Below are 16,868 nucleotides of genomic sequence, written 5' to 3' on the forward strand. Positions count from 1 at the left end.
CCTTCCTTCCTTCCTTCCTTCCTTCCTTCCTTCCTTCCTTCCTTTTCTCTTCCCCTTCCTCTCTCTCTCTCTTTTTTTGAGACAGGGTCTCGCTATTTAGCTCAGGCTGGCCTCAAACTAATGGTGATCCTCCTGCCTCAGTCTCTGAAGTGCTAAGATTTTAGGCATGTGCCATTACAGTATACTAATTTATATTCCCATAACATGAGACCTCTTCTTTCTCTGTATACTCACCAGCATTTGTTCTTTTTTTCTTTTTTTTTTTTTTAATCTTTTTGATCATCATTCCAACTGGGTTAAGATTATATCTCACTGTGCTTTGGATTTGCGTTTCCTTATTGAACATTTTTTTCATACGCTTGCTGGTCATTTGTGTATTTTCTGAAAAACTGTCTGTTCTGGTCATTTGCTCATTTCTTAATGAGACTGTTTTTTGCTGTTGCAATATGATGGTTTTTTGGTAGTGCATGTATAAAATTACACAATTCTTACAGCAATCTAATTTTATTCATTTTTATTTTTATTTTTAAGAAATCTTTTATTTTCTTATGTATTTGGTACAAGGTCTTGCTACACAGCTCAGATGTGTAGTGATCCTCCTGTCACAGCCTCCCCAGCACTGAGATTACAGGCATACTCCACTATGCCTGGTTTTGTGGCCAGTTCAGTGCAGGACCCACAGGGCATGTGGTACCAGGGATTGAACCAGGGTCCTTATACTCGTGAGGCAGATGCTTAGACCATTGGACTATCTGCCCAGCAGTAACAATCTAATTTTAGAACACTTATATCAAAAAAGAAGTCTTAAAAAAAAAGTCTTGTTAATTTTCAGTTACTTCTCTTGCCAATCTCTACCCCATGAAGCCTCTAATTCTGTTCCTAAAGATTTGTTTCCTTTAAACAGTGCATATAAATTGAATCATTTATGCAATATACAGTTTGTATGTGGCTCCTTTCACTTAGTGTACTGCTTTTTACTGTCATCCACATTGTAAGATATCAGCACCCCATCTTTTAGTACTGCCAAATAGTATTCTATTTTAAGGTTATATATTTTGTTTATGATTTCTACTTTTATATATTGTTAATAATGCTTCTATGAATATTCACATGTAAATCCTTGCATAGGCCAATATTTTCACCTCTTTTGTGTAAATGCCTAAGGACAGAGTGAATGGTAAACTTGTTTAACTATTTAATTAACTTTCAAAATGTTTCCCAAAATGGCTGTACCTTTATCATTCTTAGCAGCAGTGCATACCGGTTCTATCTGCTCCATGTGAGGGAATCATTTCTTTTTTGTTCTGTTTCTGTTAGGTGTTTTTCCCTAGGAAAGATCAAAAGCCAGTAGAAAAGATGCTCGAACTCTTCCGAAGGCTGAAAGAGATTCTCAATCAGCTGGCTTTGGGCGCACATCCATTGCTGGACAAAATGAGAACCCTGAAGCAAATGCACATCTCCAGGAGCACTCCATTGACACAGGTAGGAAAGGACCCTGTAGTGTGCTCGCTGAAAAATCCTACCCATCATGCTACATTATCTTTAAGATTAGCTATACCATGGTCAACGAACAATCTAGTGCCTTGAGAGAAATCACCTGGAAGAAAACTCTCCCATGCTGCTATTTAAATTGGTGGAATTTATCAGTGTACATTCATATTTGAAATACATGTCTTAAAAGAATTATGGAAAGTAGGGTACTCCATGCATTATCGTGTTTTATTTCCGTTTTGGTTTGGCAGTGTCTGTAACACACGCCTTGTTCCTGAAGCTCAGGGTTCTGTCTTGCAGGCAATGCACAGAAGCAACAGAATGAACTCGCCCCAAGGGTCGTTCAGCACCATCTCCAAAGCACTGTGTTCGCAAGGAATCAAAACGGAGTATTTAACTGCCATGCTGCCCTCTTCCCAGAAACCAAAGGGCAACCACACCAAGGATTTTTTAACGTACAAATTAAATAAAAGGCAAATTGCTGCAAAGTATGGAATTCCCTTACAAACCAGTGAGTATGCTTCCAAATAAGCTTGATAGTTATTCTATTGATTTATATTCTAAAGAGGAAAAATAAAAATAATAAAACCATTTCAAAACAGGTTAGCAGGAGAGTTAAATAATTAATAAATTGCATATTGTTGTCTTTGTTGTCTAGTCACAATTTGGGATGATGGTATGATACCTTTTCCAAACAATATTGTCACAAACTTTTCTTTTCAATGAACTAAGGGAAACTATCTGTATACCTATCTTAACTATCTTGTGTGTGTGTGTATATATATATATATATATAACCTTTTATTTTTCTTCCCTTCCTCTTTGATAGTTAAAAATGTTGTCCTGGCTTTTCATACCTTTTCTTAACTTTTCATGATAAAAGAATTAATTTTCTCCAAGAACTAAAAGAGAAAATACTTACTGAGTACTTAGTCCCATGCCAAGCATGTTATGTACTTTAATGCCTGCTCTTTTCTCAGCAGCCCCATGAGGTAAGTACTACTGTGTCCCATCTTAGTAGGAGAGAAAGAAGCTAAGTATCCTGACCATGGTTATTCAACTTGGAAGTATCAGAGCTGTTATATGAGCCCAGGCCACTTGCTGTAAAGCTTGTCCTCAACACTATAGAGTCATGAATCCCATGATCCTAGGGGTATGTTCTGAAAGCACAATGTTAGATGATCACACCACTATGTAATCATCATAGATTTTTCATACACTGAGACAGCTACAACATCACCTGCCAACATGATCTTTGGGACTACTGTAATGCATGCAATTGGTCATGGACCAAAACCTCCCTCTGTAGCACATATTTGCACTTCAGAATTTGTCAATCACAACTATACCTTCTTTGCCAAGAGATTACACAAAAACTTGCCTTAAATTTGTTTGCATCAGTATTTTTCAACTTTTTAGCATTAGAAATTTATACCATATTTGGTAGGACTACATGAATACAACAGAACTATAAATATTTCATTGCACACCAAAGCTGTTTACTTGATCTATAAACTTTGAGATGTAAAATGTGCTCAGTGGAGCGCTTCCAAATGATATATGGATATTTAGTACAGTAATTGGATTGACTCGTTCATTTATCTTTTTATTTATTCAACAAACATTTGTTAAGCAGTTTTGAGATATCTTATACTATCCCACTAGTGGGTTTTTGTGCATTTTTTAGAACATCAAATGTTGGTAAAATAGATCTGCTTGAAACAATTCTAAAATGTGATTTTCAATCTTTGTGTCTACTCTTGACAAAATGCCACAATTTACTCTGGGATTCCTTCTTGGGTTCTACATTCTAACCTTAAAAACTGTCTTCCTATGGCTTCTGTGATAGCAGATGCCTCCTAACTGCTAGCAGTATAAGACGTGGTAAGTCATATGTAGAGTTCTGATGCTAATCTGTGTTGTTTTGCCATGAAGAAATGGATTTTCAATGTTCCTATTGCCTAATCTTTGACCCACTTTATCCTTCCAGCTCCATTTTGCTTCTCCCTTTATAAAGACATCATTAACATGCCTGCTGGACCCGTGATTTGGGCTTTCTTGAAACCAATGTTGCTGGGAAAGATCTTATATGCACCATACAATCCAGTTACAAAGGCCATCATGGAAAAGGTCTGACTGCTAGACTCGATGTTGCTATTTTCAGTACTGAGATACTTCCTTAAAAATTGTCAACTTCCAATTTTATTTTAGCAGACTTCAACTTCTTTATGTTTTGCCTACTATTACTATTTTTTCTGTCTTTTGAAACGCTTAGTAATTCTGCCTGGAAGGGTATAAATAGTGTATAGTGGGTGGTCATCCTTTCAAGAAAAACAAACCATGTTGACACTTAGGAATGTAGTTTATTGCAGCAAGACCCCAGACTTTTCAATTAATCTCAAAAAGGCAGTAATTTTTAAAATGAGTATCTAATTTTCAATGTGTGCAAAAATAATTGCACTAGAAAAATATTGTGTCAAATTATATAGCTAATTTGAACAAAAGCAATCCCTAAACTATAGATTCTGGAATTCATTTTTGATTATATTATTTAATGTTTCAGATTTCCATAGAAGAAAGATGTTGAGAAAGACATTATTAATAACAACCATACTTTGCATCTACCTGATTTAACATAATAACATTTCCCTTTTCCTTTTAAAATTGGCTTTAATGATTTGAATTGTAAACATAGCACTTTTAAAATGATAAAAAACTGCTACATGACTACTTGGTTATTCAACTAGTTCCATTGACTCGAACGTGACTTTTAGGTCTGTGTAAAAAAATGAACATCAGATCAGTGATGAGAAATTTTTGCTTATATATCTATATATGTATATATGTATATATGGTACAAATTATAATCTTCCAGAAACATATCAACACACATACTCACTGGTAAAATCTATAATAAATGTAATCTTATTTGCTTTATTTATATGCATCCACATAATTTTACATAAATTAAATCATTTGCCTGCTTATTTTCCAAGTTTAGCTTTTGCCTCTCCCTGCTTGCTTCTCGCTTTTCCTTTCTTCTTCGATCTTACTCTTCTCTTTCTAGGAACCCAATGCATGTTAACATTCATGTTCTGTGTATATATTGCTATAATGTACTCATATTCCTTTCTTTATACATCATTAAGCTACATATACATTCAAATACAGAGGGTTTTGATCATTTTTTATATTATTAAAATGAGGTTGCACTACAATATTTACTGAATATTGTTTTTCTCACATATGAATGCATTGAGAAATTCATCCAACTCATTAAGGATAGTTTACTTTCTTTCTTTCTTTCTTTCTTTCTTTCTTTCTTTCTTTCTTTCTTTCTTTGTATTTGATACAGGGTCTCACTACACAGCTTGGACTCATAGTGATCCTCCTGTTTCAGCTTCCCCAGCTCTGAGATTACAGACATGCAGCACCACACCTGGCCTTTTTTTTTTTTTTTTTTTTTTAGGAAAGGGTGTACAGGGTGTACAGGGTCTCGCTGTGCAGATCGGACTCATAGTGATCCTCCTGTTTACAGCCTCGTAAATTCTGGTATTACAGGAGCCTGCCACCATGCCCAGTCTCAGTCGCTTTCTCAGCGCACCCTGGGGGTGGGCGTGCGGGTCTGCACGACAGGCCGGGGATCGAACTCCAGTCCCTGTGTCTGCCTAAACTGGTGCTTTAATCCACTGAGCTATTTGGCCGGCCCTCACACCTGGTCTTGATGACCGGCTCAGCGTTCCTGGGGCCGGCAAGGCATGTGGTACCAGGGATTGAAACCTGATCCTTGAGCTTGCATAGGCAGATGCTTAAGCCAGTGAGCGACCTCCACAGCCCTACATCATTCTTTTTAAAGACTGTCAGTTCTTTCATAACAAGGAATTCACTCGTCTAACTCAGTGGTTGGTTATTTTGTTTTCAGTTTTTTCTTTTACTTTTTCCATAACCTTTTCTTTACAACATAAATAATGTGTATGTGTAACAACCATCACTGTGTTTATCTAGTGGTACTTTCATTTCCTAGTGAGATAAATATTCAGGATTCAGGATTCAGGGACTGAAGGATGTTGTATCTTATTTGAACAGCTGCTTTCAGATTGCTCTCCAAAAACAGCTGTAAGACATCCTTTCGCACGCTCAGTATGTAAGAATGCTTTTTCTTATCTCTTTAAACTTGAATGTTCCTTAGTACCAAAGATAAGTTTATCACTCATAAAAAAGAAAAGCTTGAGAGAAGTCCCAAAAATACACTCCCATTTTGACTATAAATTCACTGTTTATCTGAGTCAAACCCAACATTTGCATAATGTTATAAATGATCTTAACCCTCATAAAATCTGTCATTTAAAACTTTCACCAATGTAGAAAATGCCTAACAATATTATTTGCTAACACTGCCTTTTAGTAATAAAGTAATAAAAATAATCATAAGATATAATTTTGAAATGTAAGAAAATGCTAATGAACACACTCTTTCATTTCTTTTTCATTAAGTCTAACGCAACTTTGAGGCAGTTGGCGGAATTAAGAGAAAAATCTCAAGAGTGGGTGGATAAGTCACCGCTTGTCATGAATTCCTTCTATCTGATGAATGAAGCAATTCCCATGCTTCAGGTATGAGATGCTTCTGTCGTTCACCTTAATACGAATTAGAATTCCTTGATATTTTAATTGCTGTTATTATGTGAATGTGTAGAGGGTAACGGAGCCTCCATTTTCAACATACTGAAATTGTCACTTCTCAAGAATGGAAGTCTGATACAGGTTAACAAATCTGTCACACTCAATCAAAGTCACCTTACCCTCTTGGTCTATACCTCTTTTGTCTGAAATTCAGTTAAGACAGCTTACAAATTTGTCTACAATTTGAGATGTAAATCATTTTTACAAAAGTGAAATGCTATAAAAGTTACCAAGCTCATTTCTCCCCTTTCAATTTTGTTTTTCTGTCTTAGTTGAACTACAATTCCTAAAATATCAATATCTTGAAGAGTGGGCATTTAAACTATATCTTAAACTATATCACATAGGCATTAACAAATTCTAAAATCTTTTAAACATATTTTATGCCAGATGTTCATGTTAAAGTAGTAGTCTAAGTGCCTTAAGTTCAAATCCATCAATTAATCAAGAGTTATTATATCTAGCTAATATTCTGTAATAAGTTGTTGCTTTAGAATTAGTTGACACTCAATCCTTGTGCTCATTCTACTGCAGGTTAAATATTTGACATTGATACTAAAGTGCATTGCACATTAGTGAAAAAGTATAATTTATAGTTCTTGTAAAAGACACAGAAATTTCTAAAGATAATGCAAGTAAAACACTGAAATGTTTCAATCACAAAGAAAGCTATTGACAGTTAAAGATGGAACTGCAAAGCTCAGCCAGTTACCAATTAAGGAAAAGAAAATCTGCAGGAATGATAACAACATAGGAGCTTCAAAGGGGGAATGGCTTGCATATCAAAGAGAAGCTATTGAATGTTTCTGCCAAAAAAGCTCTTTATATCACAATGCTGAGGAAATTAAACATAGAATGAATGACTTGAATCATATAACTTGGTAAAAAAAAATTATGCCCACATGATGCTTTCCTTAGCTTTTGTTTCTATTAAAAACGAGTGCATAGCTACTATTACAAATACTGGGTTCTAGAATAAACATAACAATAAGCATTACCATTGTTATTGTATTCATCAAAATATAAGATGAATTAAATTTTCATCAAATATCTTTCCCACAAGTCACTATTGAATTATGGTTTTAAGTTTAAACATGTTCATTTTAACTGTCTTTTCTAGTGATCTCAGCAAAGGATGCTTTGATCTAATTTTTTTGATATGTATGTGTATTTTTCCTAAGTGTAAGATTACTTTTTTTTCTCCAAAAACTTTTTTTTTCTGTGAGGAGAAAAACAAACCACTTATTATGTTATTAAGGAAATTTATGCAAGCCTATATCATGAATTAATAAAGGACTGGCCTAAACATAATGATTTCAAAGTGCAGTAATTTGTTAGAATCTCTGTGACCATGTTCGCAAATGGATCATCATCTCAAGGAAGTATCTTTATTCTCTCCTAGAAAAAATATAAATTGTTTTTCTCAGTTATTGAGAAAAAGTTCAGTCATGTAAATATAATGTCTTAGCTATTTTCTTCATTACTGAGACAAAATAACTTACAACTAAAGTTAAAGGGGTAAAGGTTTTTTTGTAGCTCAAAGTTTGTTTTGTTTTTGTGGCCAGCTCAACCCCCACTGGGGGTGGGGTTGGCATGGCATGTGGTGCCAGGGATAGAACCACGGTCCCTGCACTTGCCTAAACAGGCGCTTCAGACCATTGAGCTATCTTACCAGCCCCTGTAGCTCAAAGTCTGTAGAAGTTTCAGTTCACAGCTGGGTGACTCCAAAGCGGAACAGCGTGCCAGAGGAGAAACAGTTCATGGCAGGCAGAGGGAGAAGGGGAAGGAAGCAAAGTAGAAAAGCAGCCAGTGGCTCCACAGCCTTCCTTTTGTCCCTTGTATTTTATCTAGGATACATGACCTTAGGGTAGATAGAATTCTTGCCCTGTGCGGGCCTTCCTATTGTGCACACCCAGAGCTATGCCAAACCAACCAGTGAACTAGTTTAGTAATCCATACCTTTCATTGTAGCATCACACACTCGATCCCAGCATCACACACTCTAGGTTTGGCTACCTCTTAAAAACTCTGTCTTTGGCCACAAAAGGCTTTGGGGAACCATCTAGACGCAAACCCTAATATATGTACACAATTTGACGTTTTAAGCTTTTTACACAAGATCTGGTCTTGCCACTGTGAGTCCTTATACAAACAAATTAAAATACTTGAGCTATGGCTTATGAATTTCTAAATTGCACATTTGGATAACCACCTCGCAAGCCTGTGAAGACCATGTGTGCAGAGCATTTGGAAACAGAATCACATATCACAAGATTAATTATCAAGGGAGTGGTGGGAGAATGGAAATAAGGTTCAATGGCTCATGTCTGAATTGTGACTAATATAGTCCTTTGCATGTTATCAATTCTTTACTTGAATTTTCTATGATGCACAAGTTAATTCCTGATAAATCCATTTTAAAGGACCCTATTATCACAGCATGTAGCTACATAATGGCTACACAAGCGCTACCAACTACTTTTAGCAACTATGGATTTAGCAAGTTGGTTCTATTATCTACTGTTGTAATAAATATTATTTGTAGTCACTCATATCCATGATAATTAAAACACAAGATAATGGTATGAAGGATAAAATAGTAAGTGTTACCAATCTGTGCTCTAAAAGATTAACCAATATAAGAATAGCTCACATGAAAAGATTGCCATAAATTACTACTCAAAAATATTTTAATTGATTGTAATTTTTCCTTCAACTTTCTGCCTGACCTTTATTAATTGTATGTCCTCAGGAGAACTGTGTGTTATTTGTTAACCCTAGCCTTGTAATCTATTACTACAGAAAATGATAGAACAGGACTGGAAATGTAGCTCAGTAGTAGCATATGCTTAGCACAAACAAGGCCCTGTGTACAATCTCTAGCACCACCACCTTCCAAATACATGGGTGGGGGCACCTGCTTGTAATCCCAGCCCAGTGGAAGGCTATGGAGGGAGGGATCCAAGTTGTAGCCCACTTTAGGCAATTTTATAACTTAGCACGATCTGGTCTCAAAAAAAAAAAAAAGAGCTGGGGATGTAGCTCCACTTGAAGACCCTGAATTGAATACCTACTACTACAAAACACTAGCACTGTACATTGATTTTTCTGATGAGATGAGTCATTCTCCTTATTTTACAGGAAGGCAACTTAGAGCTGAAAAGGTCAGGGTACTTGCTAAAAGCCTCACAGTTAGGAAGTAATACCCTGCATACAAGCCAGTTGTGATGTCAAACTCCATGCAGATGTTATGATTTTTAAAAGCTGTTATTTGTTTCAGTAGAAGAAAATTCAAACATGAATCACCACATTGTTTATACAGTATGTGCTAAAAAGAATATAATAGTTATGAGGGAAAAGGCAGTTAAATTGCATGTAATTTGATATTGTTGGTAAGTGCCATGTCTCTGTTCACTTTAACGTGCTAATCAATTTGTCTATATGAGCAAAAGCCTAATCTTTCAAATCATTATGAGCTGCTCTGTCTCTCTTACTGCTTCAATCTGAGCCTTTGTGAGGTAATGTATCAATAATGCCCAGCAGTGTTCATTCCATGGTGGTTGTTTTCAGATAGATCATAATTAAATATGCTTTCTTCTTGTATTGAAACTGATTATCTATTGTTATTTATTAGAACACTCTAAAGAATCCCTTTGTGCAAGTGTTTGTAAAGTTCTCTGTGGGACTTGATGCTGTTGAACTACTAAAGCAGATAGAAGAACTTGGTGAGTCCCAAAGTGATATATTTTTATTCACCATTCATGTAAAAAAAAAGTGGGAAAGAAGTTCCATATGTGAGATCATCTCTTCCTCATCTTCTGCATTTAGTGTATAAGTAGTTACTCAGAGAAAAAGGAGACCCTCGCTGTGTCTATCCATCTTCTTTCAGTTACTTACAATCATACTCAGCAATGATAAAACACTATCCACTGTTTGCTTCAGTAATTATATTGTAACATACTCTGTGCAAATGCATCTTTTTCTCCAATCATAGGTAGGTTGTAAGAAGTAAGGGACCATTTTGGGTGGTAACTTGAAAAGCTACCTTAAGGACAACAGGGGATGAAAATGATTTATTTCTGGTTGCATTTAACATTTTATCTCCACTGGCCTCCCTATCACTTGATTACCTCAGAATGTTACTGGAAGTGGTCGTAGAGTTCGCAAAAGCAAGACAAAGGCAATGCGGGGAAAATAAACCCAAATCAGTATTCAAGTTTGGGCTTTCCTCTCTTGGTCATTTAAAAGGAAGGGATTGCAAGGATAAAAGGAAGCTGTCCACTTAGGCATTACCTCTGCCACATCCCCACCTTCAACCTAAAGGATACAAGACATCTAATTCAGGCTCCGTCTGATTTACTGTTGCTGTGCAACCGCAAGTATGAGGAAAGGATTGAGAGCATCAGAATTTGGCAGTAGCAGAGCCAAAGCTCCTCCTTCTCCCAAGCTTACTGGGACATAAATGACTTACAATCCTGGAGAGAGGAATTAGAACTATATTTGTGGGATTATATGCACTTTATGAGAGTCAACCCACTTGGATTAAACGAAGGTATCAGTAGATTTATGTTCTAAAAGTATGATTTGCATAAGGCACCATGTGATAAAAGTCCCAGGAATAAACTACTAAGTTCTCACATAAATGTTATCAGTCTTAACTTTTAAGAGAAGATTAAAAAAAATAAATATAGCAATGGGACCTATATTGTAGTTATATGTGTAACTCAGTATCTAAGAGGTTATGTATTTTGAATTTGTGGGGGAGTGACCCCCCTTTCCCCAGTCCGTTTATTTGATTCTGTCAGGCAGGCTCCTCAAGGATTCTTTGATTTCCAGTGGCTGCTGGAGGCCGCTGTTCAAACACACTCTGCCCCTCCCCCACTGGCATGGACATCAAACAAAAACATTTCTTTTTAATTTCTAATGAGAATGTTGCCTTCTGTAAGAAATTTCGTCTTATTTCAGATGATGCAAAAGACATGTTTGGTTCTGTGGGCAGGGATTTATGATGGCCCCAGCTTTCTCAGTATTCATGATGATCAAGTTAGTAACCATTTAATAGGGCGAATGACTTGTTATCTTGCAATTTCATATTTGCCCTCTGTTTCAGTTGATTTCCTCACAAAGAATCATGATACTGAAGAGCAATTAAGTCCTCTTTCTTACAGAGTAATTATCTAAATTAAAATCTTGATCATTTTGTCAAGGTTAATACAGCTATCAATATAGGTAACTCATTTAAGAGTATAATTAAAACAATACTGGAAACTTAGTAGATTCTCAAGTACTTTAAATTTTTCTATATGAGAGCTTAAACAATGATATAGCTTACTGATCCTACACACTCTGCATAGATTTCCCTTTGTTTCAATTCGTCCCCTTACATTTCTAGTGCAAAGCAGATATTTCTGTTCCTTTTAAGCTCATCTCTAATTTGTAGTTTTCCTTTTGAAGATATGTATAGAATTTTTTAAATATAGTCACTCTTAATTCATTGTTAAACAAGTTGTAACAGTATACTTTAACATGATTTGTATCTCACTTTAGTTTTAAAATTCCTTTATGAATATGTATCTGCAGTGCTTAATGATTACATTTATTGGTATGTTGGGGAGTGTGTGCAACACATCGTACTTCTCCTCTGTCTTGTACGCTCCCATCCTGCCCTCTACCTTCCATTACTCAGTCCCCTTCCTATGAGTTCTATTTCCACTTTTTTTCCTTTCCACTTTTTTCTTCATCTTCTTTCCCGTCCCTTCTTCCTCCCTATTTAAAGAAGTGTTGTTTCCTTTCTCATTTGAAGATCTCTCTGTCTCCTGTTATTTATCTTTTATGGTATCTTACTTTGAACTAGAGCTTACTGCATTAACCTCTCATCTCAACATTGTCTTAAATGAATACTTGCAGAACTGGATATATTTACCTTGGCATAGAATACTGGATATTTTTAGAATAAATTCTACATTATCTCATTACTTGTAGTATTGTTTAACTTTTGGCAAAAAAAAAAAATCAGTATTTTGTCTCATTATAATATTTTCTATCTGTTTTACTTGGTTCTGTAGATACTCTCAGGCTGACATTAAAAAACAACATTGACATCATCGATCAGCTGAACACGCTGTCTTCTCTGACAGTAAATATTTCCTCTTGTGTACTGTATGATCGTATTCAGGCAGCAAATACTGTAGATGAAATGGAGATGGAAGCTCAAAGGCTCTACAAAAGCAATGAACTCTTTGGAAGTAAGTGCTATTCTATTAGGACTTGAGCTTCCCTTTGTACAAAAATTGGCCAAATTCTTTTTTTAACCTCTTTCATCCAGAACTCAGAAAAGTAGTCCAGAGGTCATTACCCTCTCTGATGTCCTCATAAATGAGAACCTTTCATGTAGCCAACCATTCATTCAGATTATCTAAGTCTGAGGAGGCTTCAACATATATCTGATTTCATTGGTGTACTTCAAATCAAAAATGAAGATTTTATAATTAAAATTATCCTCATCATCAGTCAAGATTATTAATTGAAAAGAAGCATTATCTCTTCCAGTAGATTCAGTGAAATCTTGAAGATATAGTAATAGGCAGAGAGTTCATGCACAAAACCAAACCTCATGGGAAATACTTCAATGAATCAACAACTGAGATCTCATCTTATTGAAAAATTTTTGCATGTCAAAGGAAATCACCAAAAGAGTAAAAACAAACCCATGAATTGTGAAATAACTTTATCTGTCCTTCAGACAAAAGATTTATATCTAGAACATGTAAAAAAATTTCTAAAAAATCTGACCCCCAACTCAGCAGACTAAAACACCTGCTTAGGCAGAGGGCAGCGGCCGGGGTTCGATCCCTGATGTGTCATGTGGGCCCTGCCCACAGGGCACACTGAAACAGAGATTGAGAGTGGGCGTGGTGGTGCTCACCTACAATCCCAGAACTTGGGAGGCTGAAAACAGGAGAATCACTGAGCCCGACCTATGTAGTGAGGCCCTGTAGACCCTGTCCTAAGTATAGAAAAAAAAATCTGGTCCCTCAAAATCAAAGATCCAGTTAAAAATGGGCATCTAAGATGAATATACACTTCTTAGAGGAACAAAGGCAAATAGCAAAAAACGAAAAAATGTTCAACATTATTGTCATTAGAGCAATGCAAATTAAAACAACCCTGAGATTTCACTTCACTCCAGAAAGAATGGTTGTCATTAGAAAATCAACCAGTAACAAATTCTGGAGAGGCTGTGAGGAAAAATGGACCCTTCTGCACTGTGGGTAGGAATGTCGACTGGTGCAACCACTTGGAAATCAAGGTGGAGGTTCCTCAAAACACAAGGATTAGAAGTCCATTCAACCCAACTATTCCCCTTCTGGGTATTTTTCCAGGAGAACTGAAACATCATACTACACCAATATATGTGCACTCATGTTTATAGCAGAATAATTTATCATAGCTAAATTTTAGAAACAAACAAAAAGCCCAGCAACTGAGGAATGGATAAAAAAGATATGGTATTTTTATACAGTGGAGTATAACTCAGCTCTAAGGAAGGATAAACTCGAGGCTTTTATAGGTAAATGAATACAACTAGAGACCACACTCATATATGAAATGAATTAGACCCGTATGTGTAAACATCGTATTGTTTCCCTAGTATAAAAAAACTGAAAGAGTAAATAAAATCTGAAAGATGCATAGATACTGGGAAGGGAAAGGAACTGTTCAAAAGGAAAGAAAAAGTAAGATGATAAAAAGGAGAAAAGAAAGAAAGAAGGATATATATGTGTGTGTGTGTGTGTGTGTGTGTGTGTGTGTGTATGAATAATAGTTAACATAATTGTACTACTAATTTCTATTGGGTTATTGAAAAGAACAGTTAATCCTCATTTTTTAAAAAAAGTTTTTATTTATTTTAGGTTTTTTTTCTGTATTTTAGGGAAGGGTCTACAAGGTGTTCAGGGTCTCACTACTAGATCAGAAGCCTAGTGATTCTCTTGTTTACAGCCTCCCAAGTAATGGGATTACAGGCATGCACCACCGTGCCCAGTCTCATTTGCCCTCTCAGTGCACTCCTGCGGTGGGGCCAGCACAGCAAGCCCGGGACCAAACCCTTGGCCCCGGTGCCTGCCTGCAGGTGCTGTAATCCACTGAGCTATTTGGCCGGCTCTTTTCTTTAAAAAAATTTTTGACCAATTTTGCATACTTATATCTGGTAACCTGAACAACTATTCTGAAGACAACAGTATGCAATATAACAACCACTGTTAATTTCCTAAATTTTCTTTTGTATTTCTATATTTTTTTAATGTTTTTTAAATTGTCTTTAAAATAAAAACAAACAAAAAAGTAGGGTTTTTTGTTTGTTTGGTTTTTTTTTAAAGAAATGTCAAAGATTAGTTTAGAGTGAAGTGGTTGATCTAGCTACTGAGTTAGTGGATTATATTCCTCAACTTCAGCTTTGACTCTCTGAGCTTGACACCTCCAATCAGCAATGTTTTCTATAAACAGGAGCCTGAACCTGCTGTGACTTTACTAACTCAAGTGGCTGTTTGGCTTTCCCTTATGTGTAACCCTCTGAACAATGAGTAATGTCACTCATAAAATAACCTTTCCATTATTGTTGCTATTTTATTTTTAGGTGTTATTTTTAAGCTTCCTTCTAACAGAAGTTGGCACAGAGGCTATGACTCTGAAAATGTCTCTCTTCCTCCTGTTGTGAAATACACCATCCGCATGAGTCTGAAGACTTCCCAGACCACCAGAAGCATAAGAACCAAGATTTGGGCTCCGGGGCCACACAATTCTCCATCACACAACCAGATCTACAGCAGGGCTTTTGTTTATTTGCAGGATAGTATTGAAAGAGCAATCATTGAATTGCAAACAGGAAGAAACTCACAGGAAATAGCTGTCCAGGTTCAAGCAGTTCCTTATCCCTGCTATATGAAAGACAAGTAAGTCTGCACATTCATAGCCGCTATTGATGAGCTACCACTTTTTTAAAAACTTACTTCTGTTCATTCATTTAGACATAGCAAGTGAAAGAGGAAGTAGTCAGAAGACCTTTGTTATAGGCTTAGAAATTCAAATAATACATTCCTGGATATTTCTTTAAAGAATACAAATCATGGCACTTTGCATTTTTATAAAATATCCGCATAAGGTTTATATGCACATAGAAACACTTCGTTGTCTGTGAAATGTTTTATTTGTGGTACCCAGCAAACTTTCTAACTTAAGTGGGTACAGATGTTTTTTTTCCCTGCTTTGAAGATAAAAATGAAGCCCATAAATGCTAAGATATAAGGCTGATGCTACACTGATCCCTCTGACTGTAAGATGAACACTTTCTTTTCAAGCCTTTATAAAACCTTTAAAAAAAACACAGTACCTTGGAAGCAACATTACAGGAGAACTGGTATTAATGAGCAAGTGGCTTTTTTTTTTTTTTTTTTTTTTTTTTTGCCTAATTCTAGAGCCAGAAACTACATCAAGGGTGGACCTCATCCAAAAAGAAATTCATTTGATGAATGTTTATAAAGGCCTACCTCTTACTAGTTTCACAGGAAAGAAATAAGCAAACAATGACATGAGCCCAATCCCACTTGTCTCCTACCACAAGTACCTCATCTCTCTGATGGGTATACATTTTTCCATGAGAAATGACAATGAATGATAGTGAGGTCATGATTCGTTAGTATTTTCATTTTTCTTGGGAACTTCAAGGTAATTCTTCAGCCTTATGGATTACAAAGGAAATAGCCATGGGACCTTTCTCCAAGTAAATGCTTCTATGGAGCCCCAGAAGCAAAACAGATTAATGTAGCTTCATTGAAAACTAAGGCCTCAGCCTTAGGTTTTAGAAGGGTTGTGGTTGTCAGATCTATGACTTCTTGGCTCAGCAACTGCAGTACTACCTGGGAGGTTGTTTAAAAAGCTAATTGATGGCTTTATCCTTGATATAATTAATTAGAAGCTTATGGATGGCACCCAGGTACCTGTTTTAATAAGTTTCAGAGGTGCTTCTTATGCGTCATCAGCCTTGAGAATCACTACATCTAAACTTTTAGGCCCCCTGGGGTGACCACTCAAAAATACTTTGGGCCTTGATGAAGTCTTCCAATTGCCCTCTACTTTTTTATCACATTACTTAAAAAAAAAAAAAAAAAAAGACATTTCTTGCTGGGTATGGTGGTGAATGCCTATAATTCTAGAACTTGGGAGGCTGAGGCAGGATAGCTGTGAATTCTAGGCCACAGTGAACTACAAAGTGAGTTTCAAGGCCAACCTGAACTACATTGAGAAACCCTGTCTCAAAAGACAAAAAAATAAAAGATAAAAAATAAAAAAAGCATTTCTATCTCATGTATAATACAGCTCCTTGGATTCGTCTGGGCACTCCAAATTCTTTGTCTCCATTTTAAAACGAATGTTTAGGTTGCATTTTGGGAACTTTAGCTTAATAATAACTATGAAATTCCTAAGAATAGATAAAAACAGTAATTTTGTAGTTAGATAAACAAATCATCATCTAATATAAGTCTCCCTTTTAGATAAGAATTTAATTTAGATAGTTTTGAGCTTTGTAATTGTAGCTACATAATAATTATTTTCTCAAGTAAGATGTTTTTTAAAAAATAATTTCAACAGCAAAGCAATTTTATCTAACAATTCAGAGTTATGGTTTCAGTCTTGCA

The 16,868-nt window shown here is 35.9% G+C and overlaps 1 protein-coding gene across 2 annotated transcripts in view; it reads left to right on the forward strand.

Moving 5' to 3' along the window:
* Abca12 (ATP binding cassette subfamily A member 12) overlaps positions 1-16,868 on the forward strand; it is a 187,154-nt gene that overhangs the window by 117,355 nt on the left and 52,931 nt on the right. For both annotated transcript variants that reach the window (XM_004626594.1, XM_004626595.2), the window contains exons 16-22: positions 1,318-1,482; positions 1,792-2,002; positions 3,482-3,621; positions 5,986-6,105; positions 9,809-9,899; positions 12,240-12,419; positions 14,810-15,125. In XM_004626594.1, coding sequence (XP_004626651.1) covers positions 1,318-1,482; positions 1,792-2,002; positions 3,482-3,621; positions 5,986-6,105; positions 9,809-9,899; positions 12,240-12,419; positions 14,810-15,125 — 1,223 coding nt within the window. The remainder of the gene's footprint in view (positions 1-1,317; positions 1,483-1,791; positions 2,003-3,481; positions 3,622-5,985; positions 6,106-9,808; positions 9,900-12,239; positions 12,420-14,809; positions 15,126-16,868) is intronic.

This window comes from Octodon degus, unplaced genomic scaffold (assembly GCF_000260255.1).
Source record: "Octodon degus isolate 3935 unplaced genomic scaffold, OctDeg1.0 scaffold00016, whole genome shotgun sequence".
Classification (NCBI taxonomy): domain Eukaryota; kingdom Metazoa; phylum Chordata; class Mammalia; order Rodentia; family Octodontidae; genus Octodon; species Octodon degus.